The following is a 25,110-nucleotide window of genomic DNA, read 5'->3' on the forward strand; positions in this document are numbered from 1 at the left end:
AAGAGATCCCATAAGTTCTTCTATTGTGAGTTTGGATAAATCTTTGGACTCCTTTGGAAATGAAAAAACCCTAAAAATTCTTAAATAGGCTTTTGAGAACCTTTTCAAATTTTTTTTTTTTATCTTCAATCATATCTCCATGAGTCCTAAGCTATTTCACAGCTCTCATCACTCTAGTAATGAATTGGTTAATATTCTCTACCTCCTTTATCTTCAATGTTTCAAACTCTCTCCTGAAGGTTTGAAGCTTCAATGATTTCACTTTGCCATTACCCCGATGTACTAACCTCAACATATTATAGGCTTGATTTGCACCAGATGTTCCCATTATCTTTGAAAAAATTGAGTCATATACTAAAATTTGTAGTCAAAACTTAGCCTTCTATTCCTCTTTCCTAATTTCTGCAAGTTGATTTTTTGGACATTAAACATGTCCTATAAAGTTACTTGATCTAGCTCTACAAAGTCATTCTCCATTGGATCACAACGTTCTTGTACTTGCAAGAGGTCTTCATTCTCACATATCACAACTCATATTTCTTGAAAACAAGAATTGATCCTTAGGTTTGCCTATATTACTTGAAGAAGCCATTTTTTTATTTACATAATACCAAAATTCACTTTTAAAAATAAGGAAAATTCACACAAAATCCATATTTATGAAACTTTTGCAATGTTGCTACTTAAAACTAGAAACAAATAACCAATAATAACCTTCAATATGATGGGTTATCAAATTTAGTACCTTAAATGATCTATAAAAAACCTTCAAACCTGGAACCTTTGAATACTTGCTAATATTTATAGTGGTATCTGTACAAGTCAAATTTACATGGATGGAAAAAATGCGGAGAAACTTGACTCTCTAATAGAGAAGAAATTCTATAATCGATTGATATTGGATTACCATGCCCTCTACACCCCGTAACTCTGCAATTGATCACTTTTGTTGTGAATTTTGATTTTTTTTTACCCTTTCTGAAACCTTATATCTTAGTTTTTAGATTTCGACAAAGAGAGGTTGTGAAAGCAATCCATGCTACTTTAGCTCATCGAGCGGCTCAATAATCACTGTATTTATCACTATCACGCTTATTCGAGGAATTGTTTTTCTTTGGCCATTCACAGATGTGTGACTCAGGGTCTCAGATTTTTATGTGGCACTCACACGCTTATATCTCCTTTATGATTTGCTCTGCGTTTTGTGAAAAAGCTTAAGCTTGATTTGATAGCATATTAGACTCACCAATATAGATATGAATGAAAACTAATTAGAAGCTTATAAGGCATTGCTCTATTTTTCTAAAAATATTTGGACTAATAACTTCCACAGATATTTAAGACTAAGAAATATTAAAAATATCTTTCCAAAAATATGTAGTGTTAACAACTAACTATGCAAACGAATTCAATCAACAAGATAAAATTATAACAAAATGAAAAATCAAATACATTATTTCATTAAATTTATTTATTTATTAATATAACTGTAAAATTTGCAATTGTATTTTTTTCGAGTGAACATAAAAACCACAAACCAGAAACCAGAGAGCATAATCAAATCAATCTCAATCATGGAAAGCGAACGAACATAAACATAGAGTTCTTTTTTGAGATGCCGTTTAAGAATCTTTGAACACATTGATTTCAACCTTTTAAATTAAATTCGTTAGTCCAATCCACGTTGTAATTATAAAGGCCATTTGACCGGCGAATCGATCTCGGTTTCCCGTGGGCCGTCGGAAGCAGATGCCGAGGCGGCGGGGACTTCCAACCTCGTCGGAAGCAGATGCGGAGGCGGCGGGGACTTCCAACCTTTCGGTCAAGGCGGCGGCTACTGCTACCTTGAAGCCAATCAAACGAAGGCCTTCAATTCAGATTCAAAGGACCCCACAGGTTAACGATGATTTCCCACCAACAACCATGAAACTACTTTCGCCTGCCGGAGTATCAAACCCTAAAACCACAAACCAGAAACCAGAGAGCATAATCAAATCAATCTCAATCATGGAAAGCGAACGAACATAAACACATTCTTTGAATCCTTATTTGAGATGCTGTTTATAATTCTTTAAACACATTGATTTCAAACTTTTAAATTAAATTCGTTAGTCCAATCCACGTTCTACTTATAAAGGCCATTTGACCGGCGAATCAATCTCGGTTTCCCGTGGGGACTTCCAACCTTTCGGTCAAGGCGGCGGCTACTGCTACCTTGAAGCGAATCAAACGAAGGCCTTCAATTCAGATTCAAAGGACCCCACAGGTTAACGATGATTTTCAATTCAGATTCAAAGGACCCCACAGGTTAACGATGATTTTCCACCAACAACCATGAAACTACTTTCGCCTGCCGGAATATCAAACCCTAAACCCATCTATTAAATCTCAAGACATCACCAACTTGCTTTTCCTCGAGTTGTGAGTTATCGAGATGATGGACTTCATTTTCTACTTGGACAGCCAGTCCCTGCGAGAAATAATGAGATGCATAGTTATAACTTTAGGCTGGACTTATATTGCGCTGTGGTCGTTGGCTCAATACGCACCGTAAATTTCTTTCCCCCTATTCTCATGAGGATTTTTTTCTTTGTTTTTCTGTCATGAATATCATTTGAATTTAAGCATTAGGGATATCACCTTTTATATATAATTTATGGTGTTCATTTTCAGAGATTTAGAATGTAAGGACGGACTGTTTAACCCAGAAATGGAAACTGGATCCTGGAGGGCCGAAAGTGTAGGTCAAACCCTTTTCAAATTATACAAGCTTTGTCGATTTGGCGCTGTGGATACTGGGTAAGTTTAACCCATACTCAGAATACCCATTTATAGTACAGATTCGAAAAGTTGCAACCTATTAGAATATATCAATTTTAAATTCGGATTTTTTAAAGAGTATTCAGGGATACAAAGCAGAGGCATCCTCTTATACTATACATTACATGCTTGCTTCTTTCTTCTATTGCGGACTGTGGACAACCTTTTCTCTGTCCCTGCAGTAATATTTCAAAAAGTTTATTCACTGTGCTGATTAATAATTATCACCTGCCCATCATTAACGCCATTATGTGTCCAAAGATTTTGATTAACAATACACAATCGAGTTGTGGAATTGCAAAACCTGTACTTTGTGGACCTGTATCCATGGAGCACTTTCGAGGTTGTCTTGAGTAACCCACAATTAGTAACACCAGTCTTTGCAGAAACAATTTATAATTGAATATTTTCATTTATTTTCGTAGAGATGCCGTTAGTATTTTTTTCATTGTTTGCAGGCCATAATTTTCATTTATAATTAATTCATTTGATTTATTTTATAACTTTACTTATATGCTTTAAAGAAGTTATTTATGATAATTTTGATAAATTAAATATACGCGTATATTTTCCTACAATATTTGGAAATTTGTTTTACGCTCCAGTCTATCATGATGTTTTCAAGGGTTTGCGATGCAGCTCAGGAAAATTATTGTATATTTGGTTGATTTAGGGGATCTGATGTTTTTGATTTCTTAATAGGAAATTTTGTATATATTTAATAATTTGAGTGAGAAATATGTCTGTGAGGTTTTAAATGTAAATATTCTCAATTATGTGAGAATATGAGAGATTATTAAGCTTGTGAAGATCTCATAAAAATCTTGGAGAGTAGGAGATCCTAGAATAGAGAATTAGTTGAGTTAAAAGTGGACTGACAGATTTTTTATAATCTGGTCATAAAGACAGAATTTAGATATAGAACTGCTGTTGAGATCCTCAAGAGATTTTAGGGACTACTTGAGAGATCTATGGAGAAGAACTAGGAACCAAAATGATCCATAACTATGTAATTATTCCTATAATTGTAAGCCTGAGAGGGCATGTAGAGAGGAGGCAGAGAGGAGTGCGAGTAGAGAGCAAGCGTTAGTTATATAGGAAAAAGAGAATGGCAAAATGCATGATAAATGAGGCCATAGAGAAGATAGACAATAACAAATGTTTCTGAGTGTGATTTTCTGTCAACTTTTCCCTGGAGTGCAGATATTTAAAGGCATATGTATATATTCTAATTGATGTCATTATGCAATTATCTTGTGATCTCAAATTGAACAGATATAGGTCACAAACGTAATTGGACTAGGAAGAAGGAAGTGCCATCTAACATTAAACTCGAAAGCTTTAAAGAAGCGAGCTCAAATATTAGATGTTGGGGTCGAAATTGATGCCTAGTGACTACTCCATTTGGATTTGAAGTAAAACTCTACTCAGCGATATCAAAATATTGCCCAGTTATTATTTGTTTGAAAGAGAGCGAAGATCTCATGGTTAGTGATGAAATAAGATAGTATGTTTATACCTAACACCATAATTCTCAAATCAAAGGTTGAAGCTACATTCAGTTATGAATGAGAATTTACAAAGTTACTCTTTGTATCGAGTAACTTTCATGAAGTCAATATTGGCTATGTGAACTCGATGAGATCAAGGGAAAGGATCTCATGGTAATCAATAAGGAATCTGTGACAACAGACAACACGCCAAAGGAAATCATGATCTAGCAGGGCAAAGGATGAATGACAGAGAATTATGAATGCGTTGAGAAAGGGTCATGCCAGAAAAATAGATGGGTCGCGCCTGGAGAAAAAGGGTTGCGCATTAGACACAAAGGTCACACCGTGGGTTGCATCTGCAACAGAATGGTTGCGCATGAGACAGAAAGGTTGCGCCAGTTCAGGGTTGTTTTTTTATCAACTTTTAGGAGTCCATTTTGAATTCTGGAAACAAGGTCAAGTGGCCCCACGTGTCTACTTTCCAATGAGCCATAAAACTCGACAAGTACCCAAGGGAAGGCCTCCAAAACTTGAGTTTTCCATCCCCACTCAGAAGCGCTACTCTTGGTGAACTCTGAAAAACCAATCCTTCCTTTTTTATGTATATTGATATGAGGTAAGTTTAATGAAACAATGAGAGATAGGAATTGTTGAAGTCTCTTTGTTAAGACTTGTAGTGTAGTCTTAGTGTCTTAAGGCTATCGATTGTGAAATATAGACCTGGTAGGTCATCATTTTGGTATCAGAGCACGTAAAATCTCTTTGGGGAAAACTAGAATAGAGTTATGCTCTTGAAGTTGTATATGTAGATACAATTGTGATTGCAGAAAGAGGAGATCAATAAAGACTGAAAGAACAAAGCAGGACAACAGAGCTAGTGTGCTTTGTGTGCATTTGTTAAAGATATTACACAGGAAGAAAGTATCAGATTTTAAATCTGACAGGCAACAGGCACACAGAAATAATGTGTGGCAAAATATTGGGAAGTAATTGATACTCTTAAGGAGAATTTACAAAGAAAATGAACAAGAAATAGTCCATTCAAAGTGCAAATGAATGGTGGAACAAGATCATACAAAGATCTTGATGGTGATATGTTATGTTTTTATTTTTAACTTTGGTTTTGAGGATTTTGTTCATAGATTTCAGGTTGCAGACAAAAAGGGTGTTAGCAGCAAAGACAACAAAGAGGATCTGTAACAAAGAACTAGTTGTGTTCTCGAGAAAAGTGGATTTAAGTTGTGGAAGCAAAGAGGAGAGAAAGAGTTTCTCAATAGATGGTTCCAAGGCAGAGAACCATAGATCAAGCTCAAGGAGATTTCTTGTTAAGGTAAGGTATCAATAGGCTAAGCTTAAGGAGAAAAGCTTGTTGAAATATCAAAGGCAAGTATGGAGACTTGTTGAAAAGAGAGAATTAGGTGCAGAAACTGTTACATGAAGGGTTCATTTACCCTATCTTTGACAGTGAGTGGGTCTCTCCTTTAGTGTTAGTTCCCATGAAAAATGGGAAGTGGAGGATTTGTGTTGATTATAGGGATTTGAACAAAGCCACCAAGAAGGATGATTTTACCTTACCGTTCATTGACCTAGTGGTAGATGGTCTAGCAGGGAAGAAGTTGTTTTCTTTCCTAGATGAATTAAGTGGGTACAACCAGATCCAAATTTGCCCAAAAGACCAAGATAAAACCACTTTCACGTGTCCTTGGGGTACTTTTGCCTATAGGGTCGTTCCTTTTGGCCTGTGCAATGCTCCTGCCACTTTCCAGAGAGCAGTCCTCAGTATCTTTGCTGAATTAGTTCATGACACTCTAGAACTGCAGAAACTGTTAGATGAAGGGTTCATTTACCCTATCTGAGATAGTGAGTGGGTCTTTCCTTTAGTGTTAGTTCCCAAGAAAAATAGGAAGTGGAGGATTTGTGTCGATTATAGGGATTTGAACAAACCCACCAAGAAGGATGATTTTACCTTACCCTTCATTGACCAAGTGTTAGATGGTCTCGCAGGGAAGAAGTGCTTTTCTTTCCTAGATGGATTAAGTGGGTACAACCAGATCCAAATTTGCCCAAAAGACCAAGATAAGAGCACTTTCACCTGTCCTTGGGGTACTTTTGCCTATAGGGTCCTTCCTTTTGGCCTGTACAATGCTCCCGCCACTTTCCAGAGAGCAGTCCTGAGTACCTTTGCTGAATTAGTTCATGACACTCTAGAAATCTACATGGATGATTTAACACATTATGGCTGTGATTTCCAAGAGGCCCTGACTAACTTGGGCAAAGTATTACGTAGATGCATTGAGATAAACCTATCTCTTAGTCCAGAAAAATGTGAATTCTTAATGACTGAAGGGACTATGCTAGGTCACTCAATATCTTAGCAAGGACTGCAGGTGGACCCAAACAAAGTAGCAATCATTCAAAGGGTCCCACCTCCACAAAAGCAGAGATATGTTAGGAGTTTCTTAGGGCTAGCTGGATATTACAGAAGATTCATAAAATACTTCAGCAAGTTAGCCTCTCCTTTGTTTGGATTATTGATCAAAGATTTTGAATTTATATGGTCAAAGAGCTGTCAAGAGGCCCTAGACATTCTAAAGGGTAAGGTAACCACTGCACCAATCCTTAGAGGCCCAAACTGGGCCCTCCCTTTTCACATTCATGTTGATGCCTCACATAAAGCCATAGGAGCAACCTTAGGACAGGTAGAAGAGAAATTGCCTTATTCCATCTACTTTACCAGTAAAAACCTGTCAAAGGCTGAACTAAACTGTACTGTGACAGAAAAAGAATTCCTGCCTGTTGTGCATTGATTGAACAAGTTTAGGCATTACATTACAGACTATCAGACATTTGTGCATACTGATCATGCTGCCATTAAATATTTGATGAACAAACCAGATGTAAACACTAGAATCATAAGATGGTTACTTTTATTACAACATTTTGATCTAACTATAATTGGTAAGCCTGGTAAGGAAAATGTTGTCGCTAACTTTCTGTCTATAATGAATCTACCTGTAGGTGAAGAAGGAATGGTGGATGATCAGTTCCCAGATGAGCATTTGTTTTCTATTTTAGTGCTCTCCCCATGGTTTGCTGATATAACAAACTATCTGGTGTCAGCACAATTCCCACCAAACCTGTCCTCGAGAGAAAAAGGAAAGATAATTAGGAAAAGTGACCCCTTTACCTGGATTGGGGGCAATCCGTTCAAACTTGGGCCACATCAAATCGTAAGAATATGTGTAAGGGAAGAGGAAGTCTTTGACATCCTTTTGATCTGTCATGATGGGCCTTGTGGAGGTCACCTTGCAGCAAAAAGGACAACATTCAAGGTGTTGCAAGCAGGCTATTATTGGCCTACTCTTCATTAGGATGTCAAGAAGTATGTTAGTCAGCGTGATTGGTGCCAGAGGATGGGAAAGCCGACTCCAAGAGATGAAATGCCCCTACAACCTCAAGTGACTTTCGAACCATTTGACAAGTGGGGCATGAACTTCATTGGGCATATCAACCCTCATTCAAGGACAAAACAACACATCATTGTGTGCATTAATTATTTGACTAAGTGGGAAGAAACCAAAGAAATCAAGGCAGCAACAAAATAAAAGGTGGCTGAGTTCCTAAGGGAAAATATACTCTACAAATTTGGGTACCTTAGAGAACTAGTCACAGACCAAGGCAACCAGTTCACATCTGGCATGATTGAAGAACTGCTCAAGCATCACAAGATCAAGCATAAGACCTCCACTCCTTATCATCCACAAGCTAATGGGAAAGTGGAGGTGACCAATAGAGTGCTGGAGAACATCCTGACCAAGGTAGTGAACAGTAGTAGAAAGGACTGGGCTGAGAGACTAGTTGAAGCCACCTAGGCCTATAATACAACATGGAAGACCACCACTGGATTTACACCATATGAGCTGGTTTATGGAAAAAAGGCTTTGTTGTCTATTGAATTTGAATATAACACATTGAGGATCGCATCCCAACTATATTTAGATCTCAGTCATGCACAAAAAGAAAGGTTGTTCCATTTGAATGGCCCAGATGAATTTAGAATGCAAGCCCTCCTCCATACAGAGAAATATTTGGCATGACAGACATATCAAGAAGAAGTTATTTCAATAAGGAGACTGGGCATTATTATATGATTCAAGGTACAAAGACTTCAAGAGCAAGCTAAGAACAAGATGGCTCGGACCATATGTGGTGGAAAGATGCCATAACAATGGTTCAGTGCAGATCAGAACTATAGATGATGAAGCCATTCCATTACTAGTTAATGGACACAAACTGAAAATGTACAAGAGCCCTTCATCTAAACAAGAATTCATTGATAGCATCAATATTACAGTGATGATGGTGGAGCAAGTTTCGGATCCTCCCTCATCAGGTCACTAAAAAAAGAAAAGAAATAGAAAGAATAAGGATTTAGGTGAGAACCTCCATGAGGCAGCCCAAGGATGAGAAAAATGGAAAGAAAAAGAAGATCACTGGGTTAAAACCTTCCTTGAGGCGCCCATGGCAAATACCTAGGGTGAAAACCTCTCTAAGGCAGCCTAGGTGTTTTCGAAAAATATAATAATAAAAGAGAAAAAAAAAGAAAGGAAAAAAGTAATTGTTTTGTAGGTAGATGAATCAAGGAGAAAAGAGAAGATCAAAAGGGAACCCTGCCTCACATGTACTCATTGCCTCGACTCCTTACCATGCACCCTCCATCAGTTCAATTGTTTTTCACTTCATTGATTCAATCGAAGTGAAGATTGTGTTTTCTACAGAATCACCTTATCCTTGACCATCATCCCTGCATCCACACACACTCCTACTCCCTATGTCCATCCATTGCAGCATCCTCACAAACACCATCAACAGACAACAGGGTAGGTAAAAAGATGACTACATAGCAGCAACAACATCAGATCTATAGTCACAAACACCATCAGAAGACAGCAGAGGGGGAAGAAGAATGACCATCAGCAACACCTTTGATCTTTAACACTTGCAGCATGGCATTAAGGCCACATGTAAGTATCCTCCTCATTCACTCATCTGCATCATTTGATCAAAGGTTGTAAACGTGAAGAGGTAGTTGGTTTGTCATTAAAAAGGTGGCCAATTTCCTCTAAAAGAAAGGATATGACCTCCAAAACCTCAGGATCCCTATAACATGGGCAGTCTTCAATGACTTACCAGTAGAGGATGACATCAAAACCTTCATCTATGGTGTTAGTCCCTCTGTTAGTGAGGAGGAGACAAAACAAGGAAAAGCAAATACAGATCTAGATGGGAATGAGATGGATAAAGAAGAAACTAATATAGAGGGACATGATGAAGAAGAACACAAAGGAACATGATGCTTAAATAGAAGAGAAAGAAGGCAGTGAAAAAAAAAAGAAAGAGTAGCAAGAAACAAAAGAGCTAAGTGGCTTCAGGGACAAAGAAGCAGCTAAACAATCAAATCCCATGAGCCTAATCAACACCCATAATCTCATTGCAAATGATCCTCAACTGACACTTAAATATCTTGTTGCCCAAGGGAAAGCAAGTACACATTTTGAGGATATATTTAGGCTGCTAAGGAATGATAATATACATGCCTGCTAAAAAAGATGGAAAACATTGCCACATAGCTTGAAGATCAGAGAATACTAGTGGGTAGAAGGAGAAAGGAAAGCAAGTTGCTATAAACCAAAAGAAAAGACCACACCAGAAGCATGAGATGTCAAAGAGGCTATCGGATCCACTAAGTTTCTCAGAGGATGAGCAACACTTTCAGTAGGGGGTGATGATGAGTCTCATCATTGAGTAATTATATGGGCCTTAATTGCCCTTAATTCACCTCTAGCTTAGTCAAACCAACTATTCTCACAACTTATTGCATACTTTTGATTATATTTTACTTATGAGATGAGTTAGAGTTGGATATGTTTCTTTGTGGTCTAATGTGCATGTAATGTAGGAATAAAGGATAAAAGCGAGGGAAATGCAGGGATAAAAGGTAAAAGGAAAGGAACTATGTTAAAATGCCTTGGTAAAAACTCAGATGGGATAAGGGAGAGGAGTTACAGGAGGTAAATCCTCTTCATTTACTGCCCATCCATTTGAATATCCCTCCATTAGCTAAAAGTACAAACAACCAAATGAGGAGTACTAAAAGACAACCAAGCAAGTGGAAGTACAATCAGCGTCCCTACTAGAAGGCAGCCGAGCTAGTGAAAGTGAAAGGACAAGTTACCATTAAGTTGGGAGTTTTACTTCCCTAATTTTGAGGGAAGTCGTTGAGACTTCATATGTATAAATAGAGAGGCTTAGGACCTTGGGTTTTTTAATCAGTTAACCAGTAGTCAGTCAGCTAGTCAGGATTCGAACTTTTACTATGGAGCTCTGCTTTGTAATAGCTTGATGTAACACAATTCTTTTATAATGAAGATGAGTTTTGATTTGAGCCAGCACTGAGTTAACTCAGAGGGATGAATCTCGGTTAGGGCCCAACCCTAGCAACCAAATCTCTTATTTATTGTATTGCTATCCTAGCTAAGATTCCTGTTTTCTATTGATTTACTTAAGGAATTCATTTCCATTGCAGCAGTAGCATAGATGCATGGTTTGATTGTTCATTTGGTTAAATAGATGCATTTTCATTACAATGGTTCAACACAGATTTATGGTTTTCCTGTTCATGTAATTAAGCAACTTCCTGTTTTCTGTTCATTTTCTTGAATACCTGCAATCTCATTATAATAGTGCAGAACAGATTAGTTGTGATTTAGTTTGCTCCATTCATGCTTTCAATTAGCCTGGTAGTAAAGAAATTATCCACAAGGTTGCTCACAGGTGTCTTGGCCTCACCTCCTCCCTTTGGGACCATGATGTGAGGAAGAAACCCTACAGCAACCCCAAAAACACAGGGTTTTGGTTTTCACAAAGGGTTTTTCGTTTAAACACAGTCACTGAGTTCATTGTCACTCTGACCCTTTAATAGTCATCAGCTCGATTCACTCTCTTTCTGTCATTCAGACCTCACTCACATTCCCATGGCATTCCCCTTCAGCACAAAATGCCTGAGCAGAAGCTGTTAAATTCATGTTAAATTCCTTTTTGCATTTGAATTTTTTCCCTTTAAATCCCCGTCGTTGATTTGCCTCAGTTGATCTGACGATTATTGCACACCCGCTCTAGCCGAGGGCATGTGATATGAGTAGTTTCCCCATGCTACGAGTTGGACGGGGAAGCTAATCATGTAAAATTCTACAAAACATCTTACAATTTTGAGGGCACGTGATATTCCGCTTACCGCACTCTAAACATGCTATCTCATTTTCGAATGTTTTCTTTTGCCTGCTTCCATCTCCGTCGTGGATCTGTCTCCTGATATGATAGTTGTCGCTTCACCTAATACCATTTCTACATGTTCCTTTTGCCCGTAATCTCCACCATCTATCTGCTGATTGACTTCACAATATAATCTCAGCCATCCATCCTGTCAGTTGACGATGTTCATCCATCTCCCTACGTACCCTCCTATGATCCGATCTCAGTCGTTCATTCTCTTTCCACCTGCCTAATCCAATGGTTCTTATGCACTATTTCTCATTAGTCCCCTTTCCACCATTTTGATCTCCGACCATTCTTCTGCTTAGACACAAACTCTTATGAAACCAGCTCAAGAAAAGATAGAAAAGATAGATCAACGCCTTAGAATTCAGCCTCTTCGAGGGGGCAACCTCCTTTACATTACATAAATGAACAATTCTTGGATGATACAAATGACAAAACCTCCTTTCTATATATAGGAGTCTAAGGAGTCACAATATAATCCAGCCGACCTAACAATAATAATATAAAGCCACAAAAATAACAATAGAGGGATTCTATGGGGCACAGAAATAACAATATGGGGGTAATAGGGGCACAACAATATAAATAAGGGGTATAACTACAATAGTAATGGGGTAATCACTAGTATTATAGGGACCCAACATGCCCCTCTCCTTCAAAAAAGTGTTTTCCTCAACGCTTGAGTAGTTCTGGATACTTCTGCATAAAATTCTCATCCTCCCATGTGGAATCTTCAGCGGATAAGTTCTTCCACTTGATAAGATACTCTGAAATTGATCGATTTCGTAGCTGTCGAGTTCTTGTTTCTGTGACTGCTTCCGGTTCCAATATAATTTTTCCTTCCTCGTCAAGTTCTGGCAATATTGTTTGAATTGGGAGCTTGTCACCTATAACCTTCTTTAAACATGAAACATGGAAAACTGGGTGCAATCGAGAAGCTGCAGGAAGCTCCAATTTGTATGCCATAGTACCAATCTTTTGCAACACCTTGTACGGACCATAATACTTTGGTGATAATTTATTATCCTTCTTAGCTTGCTTTAGGGACATTTGCTTATATGGTTGTAGCCGTAGGAATACCCAATCACCTACATCAAAACTTCTTTCACTGCGATGTTGATCTGCCTGTTGTTTCATTCTATTTTGTGCCAACACGAGGTTATCCTTTAAGAGTTGGAGGACTTGTTGTTGATGTTCGATGTGATGTTCCACTGCCTGAACCTTAGAATTTTCTCTTAAATATGATGTGATGGATGGTGGTTGATACCCATAAAGTGCCATAAATGGGGTCATTTTTGTTGCTGTATGGAAGGAAGTGTTATACCACCATTCAGCCAGAGGCAACCATTTGACCCATTGTGTCTGTTTATCAGATACAAAGCAACGAAGATATCCTTCCAAACATTTGTTTACTATCTCAGTTTGCCCATCAGATTGAGGATGATAAGATGAGCTATGAGCTAACTGAGTACCAAGACAAGAAAATAATTCTGTCCAAAAATTTCCAGTGAAAATGGGATCTCTGTCACTTACAATAATCTTTGGGTTTCCATGTAGCTTTTGAATTGTTTCCATAAATGCAGTAGAAACTGTACTGGCTTTAAATGGATGTGATAATGCACAAAAGTGTGCATACTTGGTAAGTCTGTCAACTACCACCATGATGACACTCTTTCCCTCAGACTTGGGTAAACCTGTGATAAAATCCATTGAAACCTCCTCCCAACGTTGGCTTGGAATGGATAAAGGTTGTAATAGACCCGGTGTCTTAATTGTTTCAACTTTATTTTGTTGGCAAACCAAACATTCCGCCACAAACTTTTGAATATCTGATTTAAGGCCATCCCAAAAAAATTCCTTCTTAACCCTGTGGTAAGTTTTTAAAAATCCTGAGTGCCCTCCTAAGGGAGAAGTGTGCAATTCCATAAGAATCTTTTGTTTTAGCTGGGAATTCTTACAGAGGTATAAGCGATCTTTGTACCATAACGAATCATTTTGCCAGCTAAATGTATCAGAAGTACTGGAATCTTGTTGTAGCTTTCGAATAAGTGCCCACACTTCTTCGTCATTCTTCCATTCCTCCCTTGCTTCGTTTATCCAATCTGGTTGGATAATAGAAATGGCACACAACAATGCTTCCACATCCTCATCCTTTCTTGAGAGTGCATCTGCCACCACATTTTGCTTCCCTTTTTTGTAGATGATTTCAAAGTCATAACCCAACATCTTTGTGACCCACTTTTGTTGCTCTTCAGAGGATAATCTTTGTTCTAAAAAGTATTTAAGGCTATCATGATCCGTTTTTACCTTGAAGTGTCTTCCCATTAGGTAGGGTCGCCATTTCTTAAGTGCATGGAGTATTGCCAACATTTCCTTCTCATAAATAGCTTTGCTTAAAAACTTTCCCTTGATTGGACGACTTTCAAAAGCAATGGGTCTTTCATCTTGCATTAGAACAGCACCAATTCCATTTCCTGAAGCATCACATTCCACAATAAAGGTTTTTGTGAAGTCCGGTGTAGCTAAGACCGGTGCTTGGCACATTGCCTCTTTAAGATGTTCAAAGGCCTTTGTTGCTTCCGGAGTCCATGAAAATGAATCTTTCTTCAATAATGTTGTTAGAGGTGCTGCTATTCTCCCATAATTCTTAACAAACTTGCGATAATACCCTGTCAACCCAAGAAATCCTCGCAGATGCTTTATGGATGTGGGGATTTTCCATTCCTTAATGGCTTTAATTTTGCTAGGGTCTACCTTAACTCCTTCATGAGATACAATATGACCCAAATATTCCACCTCCTGGACTCCAAAGAAACATTTGGATCTTTTTGCATATAATTGTTTCTCCTCCAATAGTTGTAGCACCCTGTCAACATGTTCAACATGATCCTTCCAAGACTTGCTGTAGATTAGTATATCATCAAAAAATACTAACACAAATTTTCTAAGGAATGGTTTGAAAATTGAATTCATCAAACCTTGAAATGTTGAAGGTGCATTGGTAAGGCCAAAAGGCATGACCAAAAATTCATAATGACCCTCATGAGTTCTAAATGCCGTTTTTGGAATGTCTTCAATCTTCATTCTGATTTGATGATATCCCGAACGAAGATCCAACTTGGTGAAGTAAATTGATCCATGCAATTCATCCAGTAATTCATCAATGACAGGAATGGGGAACTTATCTTTAATAGTGAGCTTGTTGAGCTCCCTATAATCTGGACACATGCGCCATGATCCATCCTTCTTGTGCACCAATACTACTGGAGCTGAGAAAGAACTTTGACTCGGTTGAATTATACCAGCCTCTAGCATTTCTGCAACCATACGTTCAATTTCACTTTTTTGGACATAGGGATATCTGTACGGCCTGATGTTTGGAGGAACACTTCCTGGAATCAGATGAATAGCATGATCATGATCACGCATAGGTGGGAGACCCTTGGGAGTCTCAAATACCTTGGAATGATTGTCCAAGACTTTTTGGAGATCTGGAGAAATAGATGATTCCAATGTGGAAACATCTAGCGAACATAATTGTGCAATTACACCTCTTTGCTCCTTTTTTAGAAGCTTTGTCATACCATTAGAGCTGATTATCTTTCCTGGTTTCCCTGCAATACCCCTTAATTCAACTTCCTTTCCTTCCGAAGAAAATTTGATGAAAAGTTCTTGAAAATTAAAAGCTATTGTACCCAAGGATTGTAGCCATTGGACTCCTAGTACAACATCAGCACCTCCCATTGGAATGGAAAGCATTGGGCTAGTCAATACATATTCTCCCATGGATAGCTTGATATTATGGCACTTTCCAGAGCAATTTATTGTTCCTCCATTTGCAATCATCACTTGACACTCTGGTGCTGGATATAGGAAGCAATTCAATTCTTTTGCTACCCTACAATGAATAAAATTGTGGGTGCTTCCTGAATCAATCAACACTATTACCTTTTTCTTCTTGATTTGTCCTTCTATCTTGATGGTTTGAGGAGTGGTAATTCCCGCCAATGCATTACAAGATATGGTCGGATTTATTTGTTCTTCATCTAGGCTTTGTTCCTGGAGTATATCTTCTTCTTTTGACCTTTCTTGCTCCTTTTCTTCTTCCTCTTCACAATCTATGTAGAATAATTTCTTCTCAGCACACTTATGACCTTTAGTGTATTTGCTATCACAACTGTAACAAAGCCCTTTTGCTCTTTTTTCTTCCAATTGTTGTGGTGTCAACCTTATAGGTTGTGGAAGACTAGGGGCAACAACACTTCCGTCTTTATAGTTGTGAGTGGTATGCTTCCTGGTTGCCATAATTTTGCTTTCCATTTTTCTTGCTAACCTGAATGCCTTCTCTAATGAATCAGGTTCCCAAAGGCGAACATCATGTTGGATATTATCCTTTAAAGACCCTATGAACACATCAATCCTATGCTCCTCTGGAATATCTTTTACCCTTATGTTCAATTTTTGGAACTCCTCAATGTGCTCCATTATTGAACCCTTTTGTTTGAGACTTATCAATTGGCTAAAAAAAGTGTTGCTTTTTGTATCTTCATAATGTGCTATCAATTCTTCCGTAAAAATTGCCCAAGTGATAAATTGTTTACGAGAACAAAGCCATTGATACCATACAAACTGATTTGGTTCCAAATATACAGTTGCCATACGTACCTTTTGTGTGTTTTGCACATTATTGAGATCGAAGAATTGCTCCATCTGTAATATCCATGTGGCGGGATCCTTGCCATCAAACTTCCTCATATCGATTTTTGGAATATGGTGATTCTTCGATCCAACATTAGCGTCTATGGAATCATGATTAACATTTCTTTTGTTCTCATCATGAGTTTCCTTTACTACCTTTTCACCATTAGTGACCCTTTCTTGTAGCAACTTCTTCAATTCTTCCATATCTGTCTTCAAATCTATCTTCAAATCTGCCATGTCTCTCTTCAAATCTGTCTTCGAATCATCCATCTTAGCTTCCATGCCCTTTATCTTAGATTCCACGCCACTTATCTTAGCTTCTGTTAGCTTTTGTGAGCGTGACATTTGTTGCACTTGTTCTTGTAATTTTGATATATCATGTAGCATTTCTTCCTCTTCTTCATGAGTCATGCTAGAGCTTTCAGGTTCCTTACTAGGTGTTTGCATTTTCTTTCCTCGGGGCATCAGTTACCGATAATAATGCTTTACTATGCCCTTTGAATTCCTTTAAACCAAGCTTACACAAAAATTTAAAAAAAAACTACACACCTTTTTTCACTTTATAGAAGCCTGATATTGAATCTGATGTATCTCTGTAATTTCAGATCATCCAGTTCTAAAATTGCTACCTGTAGTAGCCTTCTGCGTCCTCTTTTCAATGCCACAAGTCTGAGCCAAATTGGATTCTCCAAGGAAGAGTTATGTGAAATCTCCCACAGTGACTTGATTTTAGACTGGTTCAGTAGAGCGAACTTGTACGACGTGCCACGAGTCACTGTTTCAACCTTTGAATCTGAAACACACATACAAGAAACTACAGTCCGTCCTCTTTCTGTACCTTTTTACGAAATTTCAATCCGATCCTCAGAGAGAGAGTTATGACGATTTTCCCCAGGTCACCTGTTTGAATGTAATTCAGGAGTCTGCAAAAAGGCCAACTTTCTCAGATCATATCTCCGAAAATATCGCGCGAAAAGCTCTGAAATTTGGACCCAAGGTTCAGTGCCAATTCTTCTCAAATGGGTTTTTTTTTTGCGACTTCTGAAACATCACAGAAAAAAAGTTATAGCGAAAATTCCACGATGACCTGTTTGGAGCAGCGAAACCCTAGAATCCAAAGCTCTCATACCAAATGTTATGAAACCAGCTCAAGAAAAGATAGAAAAGATAGATCAACGCCTTAGAATTCAGCCTCTTCGAGGGGGCAACCTCCTTTACATTACATAAATGAACAATTCTTGGATGATACAAATGACAAAACCTCCTTTCTATATATAGGAGTCTAAGGAGTCACAATATAATCCAACCGACCTAACAATAATAATATAAAGCCACAAAAATAACAATAGGGGGATTCTATGGGGCACAGAAATAACAATATGGGGGTAATAGGGGCACAACAATATAAATAAGGGGTATAACTACAATAGTAATGGGGTAATCACTAGTATTATAGGGACCCAACACAAACCTAGCCTAGTTTCCATTGTTTAACCCTTAGTCTATGTTTTTATGTTTTTACTTTGGGAACTTAGGAAATTAGCATTACATGGTTGCTTTCTTCATTTCTGCAGTAGAACATCTCTCCCCTAGACTAGGTTTTCTCTCCTTCCATCAAAATAAAGCTTCTTCTCACCCTATAGAAGTCTCGCTAGGAAACCCTATGGTCTCTTGCCAGATGAGTAATGACAACATGCAGTACCTTCACTTCTACTTGTGTATATAGCACAGTCACCTCCAAGTTTGTACGAACCCCAGGTTGATAACTAAAGTTTGTAGCCCCGGGAGTTGTAGCATTCTTACTGCAATACCTAGGCTCATCAATGGCATGAGTCCTATCAGTAGAGAAAGATGCAAGAATATTCTGGTGGCAGACAGACTATCGATGAGAATGTGGTTCATTCTATAGGGTATGCTACACTAGTGAATGCCAAAGATTGGGCTAGTAACACTGACAATGATGACGAGATACTTCCAACTGTTGGAAGTACCTCCCTCACTAAGAGGGAGTGTTGATTTGTGTAGCATGAGAGGTACTCCCACAACCCTAAGGTGTTTGGTTTGAGAGAAGTTGAAACAAAAAAGTCACTTCTGAGAAATGTACCCAAGTAGTGGGTTGTGTACCCAAAGTTGTGGGCATGAAACCAAGTGGAGAAATTAATTGTTTGTTCATTAATTGCATGATGTCACCCTTAGTGTAGCAATGGAGACCTGAGGGAACCATGAAGTGTCTTGATCAGAAGAAAGAAATCAATTTCCTTATGTTAGTTGGTGTTATTACCAAAGATACACAAGTTGGATTAGAGATATGGCATGACCCTTCAGGGCTATTTGTTAGTGTCATTAATACTATAAGAAGGGAAGATATGAGACATCATTTGATTATCCACAAGTGCATTTTATTCTCAAGAAAAGACAAAGCTAAAGGAAGCCACATAACTCAAGATTTGAGCTTGATGAGCAGAAAAATATGTCTTGTTTTTTTTCTTTCATCTCATGTTCTAGTATGGGTCGAAGGAGGGAGAGTGGTCCTAATTTTGTGAAGGTTTTATGGTAAATTTTTGTGCATACGGTCTGTGGAGTATCTCTGGAATAGGATCTGAAATTCTTTGTGTTCAAATATGTGTTAGGCACGAGTATCCATACCTTTTTTCATGAAGGCCAATTCTCTCTGTGCATGATGCCAAGAGGATATTCTTGTTGTTGAATAAGGGTTGAGTTGAAGAAGACGACAATGAAGAAAATAAGGTTCCTATAATTTGAATTATGGGTTGTGGTAATGGAGGAACGAGGGCCAAGTTTCAGAAGTGATGCATAGAATAAGGGATACTTTGAACTATGTTGAGGACTAAAGTGTTTCTCCGCAAAACCGAGTTGTTAGGAGGATTAGTAGTAATGTATACAAGGAGAAGAAGTGTTTGGTTGGAGTATGTGGAGAATTTTGTCCTAAAGGGTTTAGGACAAAAATTCTTTGATGCCCTAGTTCAGTCCATCTTAAGTGGTGTTAAGGAGCTATGAGTGGGCTATTTGGTAAGCCCTAAGAGGTGACAAAGAAGCACACTTGTCTCTATGTGAGGGAAGCTTGATCAAGCCCTATGTCTAGTCATCTTTGGAGAATTAGAAAGAAAAGAAGTGAGAAGAGTTGAAGACAATATGGGTTAACTATCTTGGTGGAGTAGGAAAGCAGCTATAGGGCAGTTTGTGTAAGCCTATGATCAGTCACCCTTGGAGCAGGAGGAGGTTTGATAGAGGCAGTATTGACGGTTGAAGATGCAAGCATTTTGAAGTTTCAGAAGTCTTGTGAGAAACAAAAGAGGAGGAAAAGGACCTCTAAGATGTGTTCAAGGCACGTGGATTGAAATGGTTGTGGAAACGCTACATCAGCAAGTAAGTCGAGTTTAATTTGTTCAGGGATATATTAGTAGTCATAGGTTGTTGACTCCAAGCCTTAGTTTTCATTGTATTAGGGATGTATGTAAGGGCCATGATCCCTCATACAAGAGCCTTGTGTTTTTTGTATTGAATATTGTAATATAACAATTTTTGTCTTAAAATTGCCTTGTGCACTGAGTTGGTTCACTACTATATGTTTTCCACTATGTAAAGTGTTGGGCTATGGCATTTAAGTGTGTTTGTGATCGTTATCTTAGACAAAAACTTGATTCTTAAGTGTCGTGGGAAAATCAACATTTGCAGTAATAACATTGTACATGGGACTTGTCTATCCATGTTTCTCCTCTCTCCATTTGATTCTAGGAGTGACTAGGCTAATTTAAATGTCTTATTTTTTTTTTGGTGCAGTTCTCCATTTTGCTTTATTATTAATAATTACCTATGCTTCTCTAACCTTTTCTTCTACTTCCTCTACCTTTTCCTCTACCAATGTATGCTTGAGTCTTGAAGGCACGTTCTAAGGGATTTTCTTTCATGATCATTCTTGATTCACGAGAAAAAGGAGATCCCATAAGTTCTTCTATTGTGAGTTTGGATAAATCTTTGGACTCCTTTGGAAATGAAAAAAACCTAAAAATTCTTAAATAGGCTTTTGAGAACCTTTTCACAATTTTTTTTTTTATCTTCAATCATATCTCCATGAGTCCTAAGCTAATTTACAGCTCTCATCACTCTAGTAATGAATTGGTTAATATTCTCTATCTCCTTTATCTTCAATGTTTCAAACTCTCTCCTAAAGGTTTGAAGTTTCAATGATTTCACTTTGCCATTACCCCGATGTACTAACTTCGACATATTAGGCTTGATTTGCACTAGATGTTCCCATTATCTTTGGAAAAAATTAGTCATATACTAAAATTTGTATTCAAAACTTGGCCTTGTATTCCTATTTTCTTATTTCTACAAGTTGATTTTTTGGACATTAAACATGTCCTATAGAGTTACTTGATCTAGCTCTACAAAGTCATTCTCCATTTGTTCACAACGTTCTTGTACTTGCAAGAGGTCTTCATTCTCACATATCATAACTCATATTTCTTGAAAACAAGAATTGATCCTTAGGTTTGCCTATATTACTTGAAGAAGCCATTTTTTTATTTATATAATACCAAAATTCACTTTTAAAAATAAGGAAAATTCACACAAAATCCATATTTATGAAACTTTTGCAATGTTGCTACTTAAAACTAGAAACAAATAACCAATAATAACCTTCAATATGATGGGTTATCAAATTTAGTACCTTAAATGATTTATAAAAATCCTTCAAACCTGGAACCTTTGAATCATTGCTAATATTTATAGTGGTATCTGTACAGGTCAAATTTACATGGATGGAAAAAATGCGGAGAAACTTGACCCTCTAATAGAGAAGAAATTCTATAATCGATTGATATTGGATTACCATGCCCTCTACACCCCGTAACTTTGCAATTGATCACTTTTGTTGTGAACTTTGATTTGTTTTTACCCTTTCTGAAACCTTATATCTTAGTTTTTAGATTTCGACAAAGAGGGGTTGTCAAAGCAATCCATGCTACTTTAGCTCATCGAGCTCATCGAGTAGCTCAATAATAACTGTCTTTATCACTATCACGCTTATTCGGGGAATTGTTTCTCTTTGGCCATTCACAGATGTGTCACTCAGGGTCTCAGATTTTTATGTCGCACTCACATGCTTATATCTCCTTTATGATTTGCTCTGCGTTTTGTGAAAAGGCTTAAGCTTGATTTGATAGCATATTAGACTCACCAATATAGATATGAATGAAAACTAATTAGAAGCTTATAGGGCATTGCTCTATTTTTCTAAAAATATTTGGACTAATAACTTCCACAGATATTTAAGACTAAGAAATATTAAAAATATCTTTCCAATAACTGTAAAATTTGCAATTGTATTTTTTTTAGAGTGAACATAAAAACCAGAAACCAGAAACCAGAGAGCATAATCAAATCAATCTCAATCAAGGAAAGCGAACGAACATAAACATAGAGTCCTTACTTGAGATGCTGTTTAAAAATCTTTGAACAAATTGATTTCAAACTTTTAAATTAAGTTCGTTAGTCCAATCCACGTTGTAATTATAAAGGCCATTTGACCGGCGAATCAATCTCCGTTTCCCGTGGGCCGTCGGAAGGAGATGCCGAGGCGGCGGGGACTTCCAACCTCGTCGGAAGCAGATGCCGAGGCAGCGGGGACTTCCAACCTTTCGGTCAAGGCGGCGGCTACTGCTACCTTGAAGCCAATCAAATGAAGGCCTTCAATTCAGATTCAAAGGACCGCACAGGTTAACGATGATTTCCCACTAACAACCATGAAACTACTTTCGCCTACCAGAGTATCATACCCTAAACCCATCTATTAAATCCCAAGCCATCACCAACTTGCTTTTCCTCGAGTTGTGAGTTATCGAGATGATGGACTTCATTTTCTACTTGGACAGCCAGTCCCTGCGAGAAATAATGAGAAGCATAGTTATAACTTTAGGCTGGACTTATATTGCGCTGTGGTCGTTGGCAAAATAAGCACTGTAAATTTCTTTCCCCCTATTCTCATGAGGATTTTTTTCTTTGTTTTTCTGTCATGAATATCATTTGAATTTAAGCATTAGGGATATTACCTTTTATATATAATTTATGGTGTTCATTTTCAGAGATTTAGAATGTAAGGACGGACTGTTTAACCCAGATATGGAAACTGGATCCTGGAGGGCCGAAAGTGTAGGTCAAACCCTTTTCAATTTATACAAGCTTTGTCGGTTTGGCACTGTGGATACTGGGTAAGTTTAACCCATACTCAGAATACCCATTTATAGTACAGATTCGAAAAGTTGCAACCTATTAGAACATATCAATTTTAAATTCGGATCTTTTAAAGAGTATTCAGGGATACAAAGCAGAGGCATCCTCTTATACTATACATTACATGCTTGCTTCTTTCTTCTATTGCGGACTGTGGACAACCTTTTCTCTGTCCCTGCAGTAACATTTCAAAAAGTTTATTCACTGTGCTGATTAATAATTTCACCAATAATACACAATCGAGTTATGGAATTGCAAAACCTCTACTTTGTGGACCTGTATCCATGGAGCACTTTCGAGGTTGTCTCGGGTAACCCACAATTAGTAACACCAGTCTTTGCAGAAACAATTTATAATCGAATATTTTCATTTATTTTCGTAGAGACGCCGTTAGTATTTTTTGTTGGAAATTTCTGTTGATTTCAAACACAAAAGAAATTTGCACAGAGAACAACGCTCTGGTTTTATACAGGATCTTAATCATATAAAATAATAATAATAACTGTTACAGAATTGTCTTCCTCGACTCAGAGGGATTTACAACAGGAACTTCAGTTCCAGAATCTGATTCCACTATCTCAGAAAATTATATCTTCAGCACTGTTGTGCGTTCCAGAGAAGAAAGAACTCTTCTTGCTAATACTCTCCACACATCTCTGTTCTCGCATTTTTTTTTTTTTATATATAATGAACAACACAAAATATCTTTACAATACATGTTGCTTTTCCCCATACTTCCGTGAAATAAAAAATAATAATATTTAAAATTTCACCTACATTTACCAACCCTAGTAAATATCATTAATTACACGGCTGAAAATATCCTACTGGAATTTAATGCATGGCTTATCACAATATCGCACCATCGCATCGCAAGAAGAGAAAGGATGTGCCACCGCTTCTATAACCTTTAAATCATGCGATTTGCGATATGTGATCAGATCGCATTGCGAAATCGCAATCGCATACAATCTAAAGGAAACGGTGAAGGTTGACAAGAAAGTGTGCGATATGCGATGGGATCGCATCGCAAGGAAAAATCTGCAAATTCGTTGAAGTCAAGTTGCCGCTGCTTTTCAACTATCAGTTTCCGGCAGTTTAAAATTATCATTCCAACACTCCCCTTTAATTTTAACTGCTGGGTTTTTCTGCATACCCAGGCATTTCCTGAAATGATCAAAACCTTTCTTTGCCAGTGGTTTTGTCAAGATATCAGCTAACTGATCTTCTGTACTGCAGTGCTGCAAAACAATTTCACCATTGTTAACTAATTCACGTATGAAGTGAAATTTGGTGTCTATGTGCTTTGTCCTTTTATGAAAAACAGAATTTTTAGACAATGCTATTGCTGAGCTATTGTCACAGTAAATGGTTGTGCCATTTTCTTGTTCATGACACAAATCTCTGAGAACTCTTCTCAGCCACACTACTTGGCATGCTGCTGCTGTTGCTGCCACATACTCTGCCTCTGCTATTGACAAAGCCACAACTGGTTGCTTCTTGGAAGCCCATGAGATGGCTCCCGATCCCATATGAAACACATATCCTGATGTGCTTTTCCTATCATCAACACTTCCAGCCCAATCACTGTCAGTGTAACCTGTCAATATGAAACTTTTAGAAGAGGAGTATAAAATACCAAACCCCTTCGTTCCATTCACATACCTTAGAATCCTCTTGGCTGCCTGCCAATGAGTCTCTTTCGGTCTTTCCATAAATTTGGAAATTAAACTCACAGCATGCATAATGTCTGGCCTAGTTGCAGTCAAGTACATAAGGCTGCCAACTATGCTCTTGTACAGTTTTGGATCAAAATATTTGCTGTTGTCTTCTTTGGTCAATTTCAACCCCACTACAGTTGGAGTCACAGCTGCTTTGTTGTTTTGCATGTTAAATCTCTTCAACACTGCTTCTACATATTTATCTTGAGAAATGAAAACGCCATTTTCACTTTGGTCTACTTCAATTCCAAGAAAATATCTTAGGAAGCCCAAGTCAGTCATTTCAAATTCACTTTTCATGACTGCTTTAAAATCAGCGATGAGAGAAGCATCATTGCTAGTAAAAATTAAATCATCTACATATAAAACAACAATAATAATCTTACTGTCATTCTGCTTTATGTAGAGCGTGGGTTCACCATCACACTTGTCAAACCCATTCTCAATTAGGTAAGCATCTATTCTGTTGTACCATGCTCTTGGAGCTTGCTTCAGCCCATAAAGAGCCTTCTTCAGTTTACAAACTTTATGCTCTTGGCCTTCAACTTCATAGCCCGGAGGTTGATCAACATAAACCTCTTCTTTTAATACTCCATTTAGGAATGCAGATTTAACATCCATCTGATAAATCTTCCACCTGTGTTGTGCTGCAATAGACAACACTGTTCTGACTGTTTCCATCCTTGCTACTGGTGCAAAAGTTTCATCATAGTCTTTGCCTTATTGCTGCTTGTAGCCTTTCACAACAAGTCTTGCTTTGTGCCTGTCAATCTTACTTT

General features: G+C 37.8%; 1 protein-coding gene across 1 annotated transcript in view; it reads left to right on the forward strand.

The window, feature by feature from the left end:
* Window positions 1–2,386: 2,386 nt before the first annotated feature.
* LOC149185710 (putative transcription factor bHLH041) overlaps window positions 2,387–25,110 on the forward strand; it is a 135,927-nt gene continuing 113,203 nt past the window's right edge. The window contains exons 1-2 of the mRNA XM_089412474.1: window positions 2,387–2,550; window positions 2,674–2,799. Coding sequence (XP_089268600.1) covers window positions 2,435–2,550; window positions 2,674–2,799 — 242 coding nt within the window. The 5' untranslated portion in view covers window positions 2,387–2,434. The remainder of the gene's footprint in view (window positions 2,551–2,673; window positions 2,800–25,110) is intronic.

Source organism: Pinus tabuliformis, chromosome 3_1 (genome assembly GCF_031772625.1).
Source record: "Pinus tabuliformis cultivar Carrire ecotype Pingquan chromosome 3_1, CPIR1, whole genome shotgun sequence".
Taxonomy (NCBI): domain Eukaryota; kingdom Viridiplantae; phylum Streptophyta; class Pinopsida; order Pinales; family Pinaceae; genus Pinus; species Pinus tabuliformis.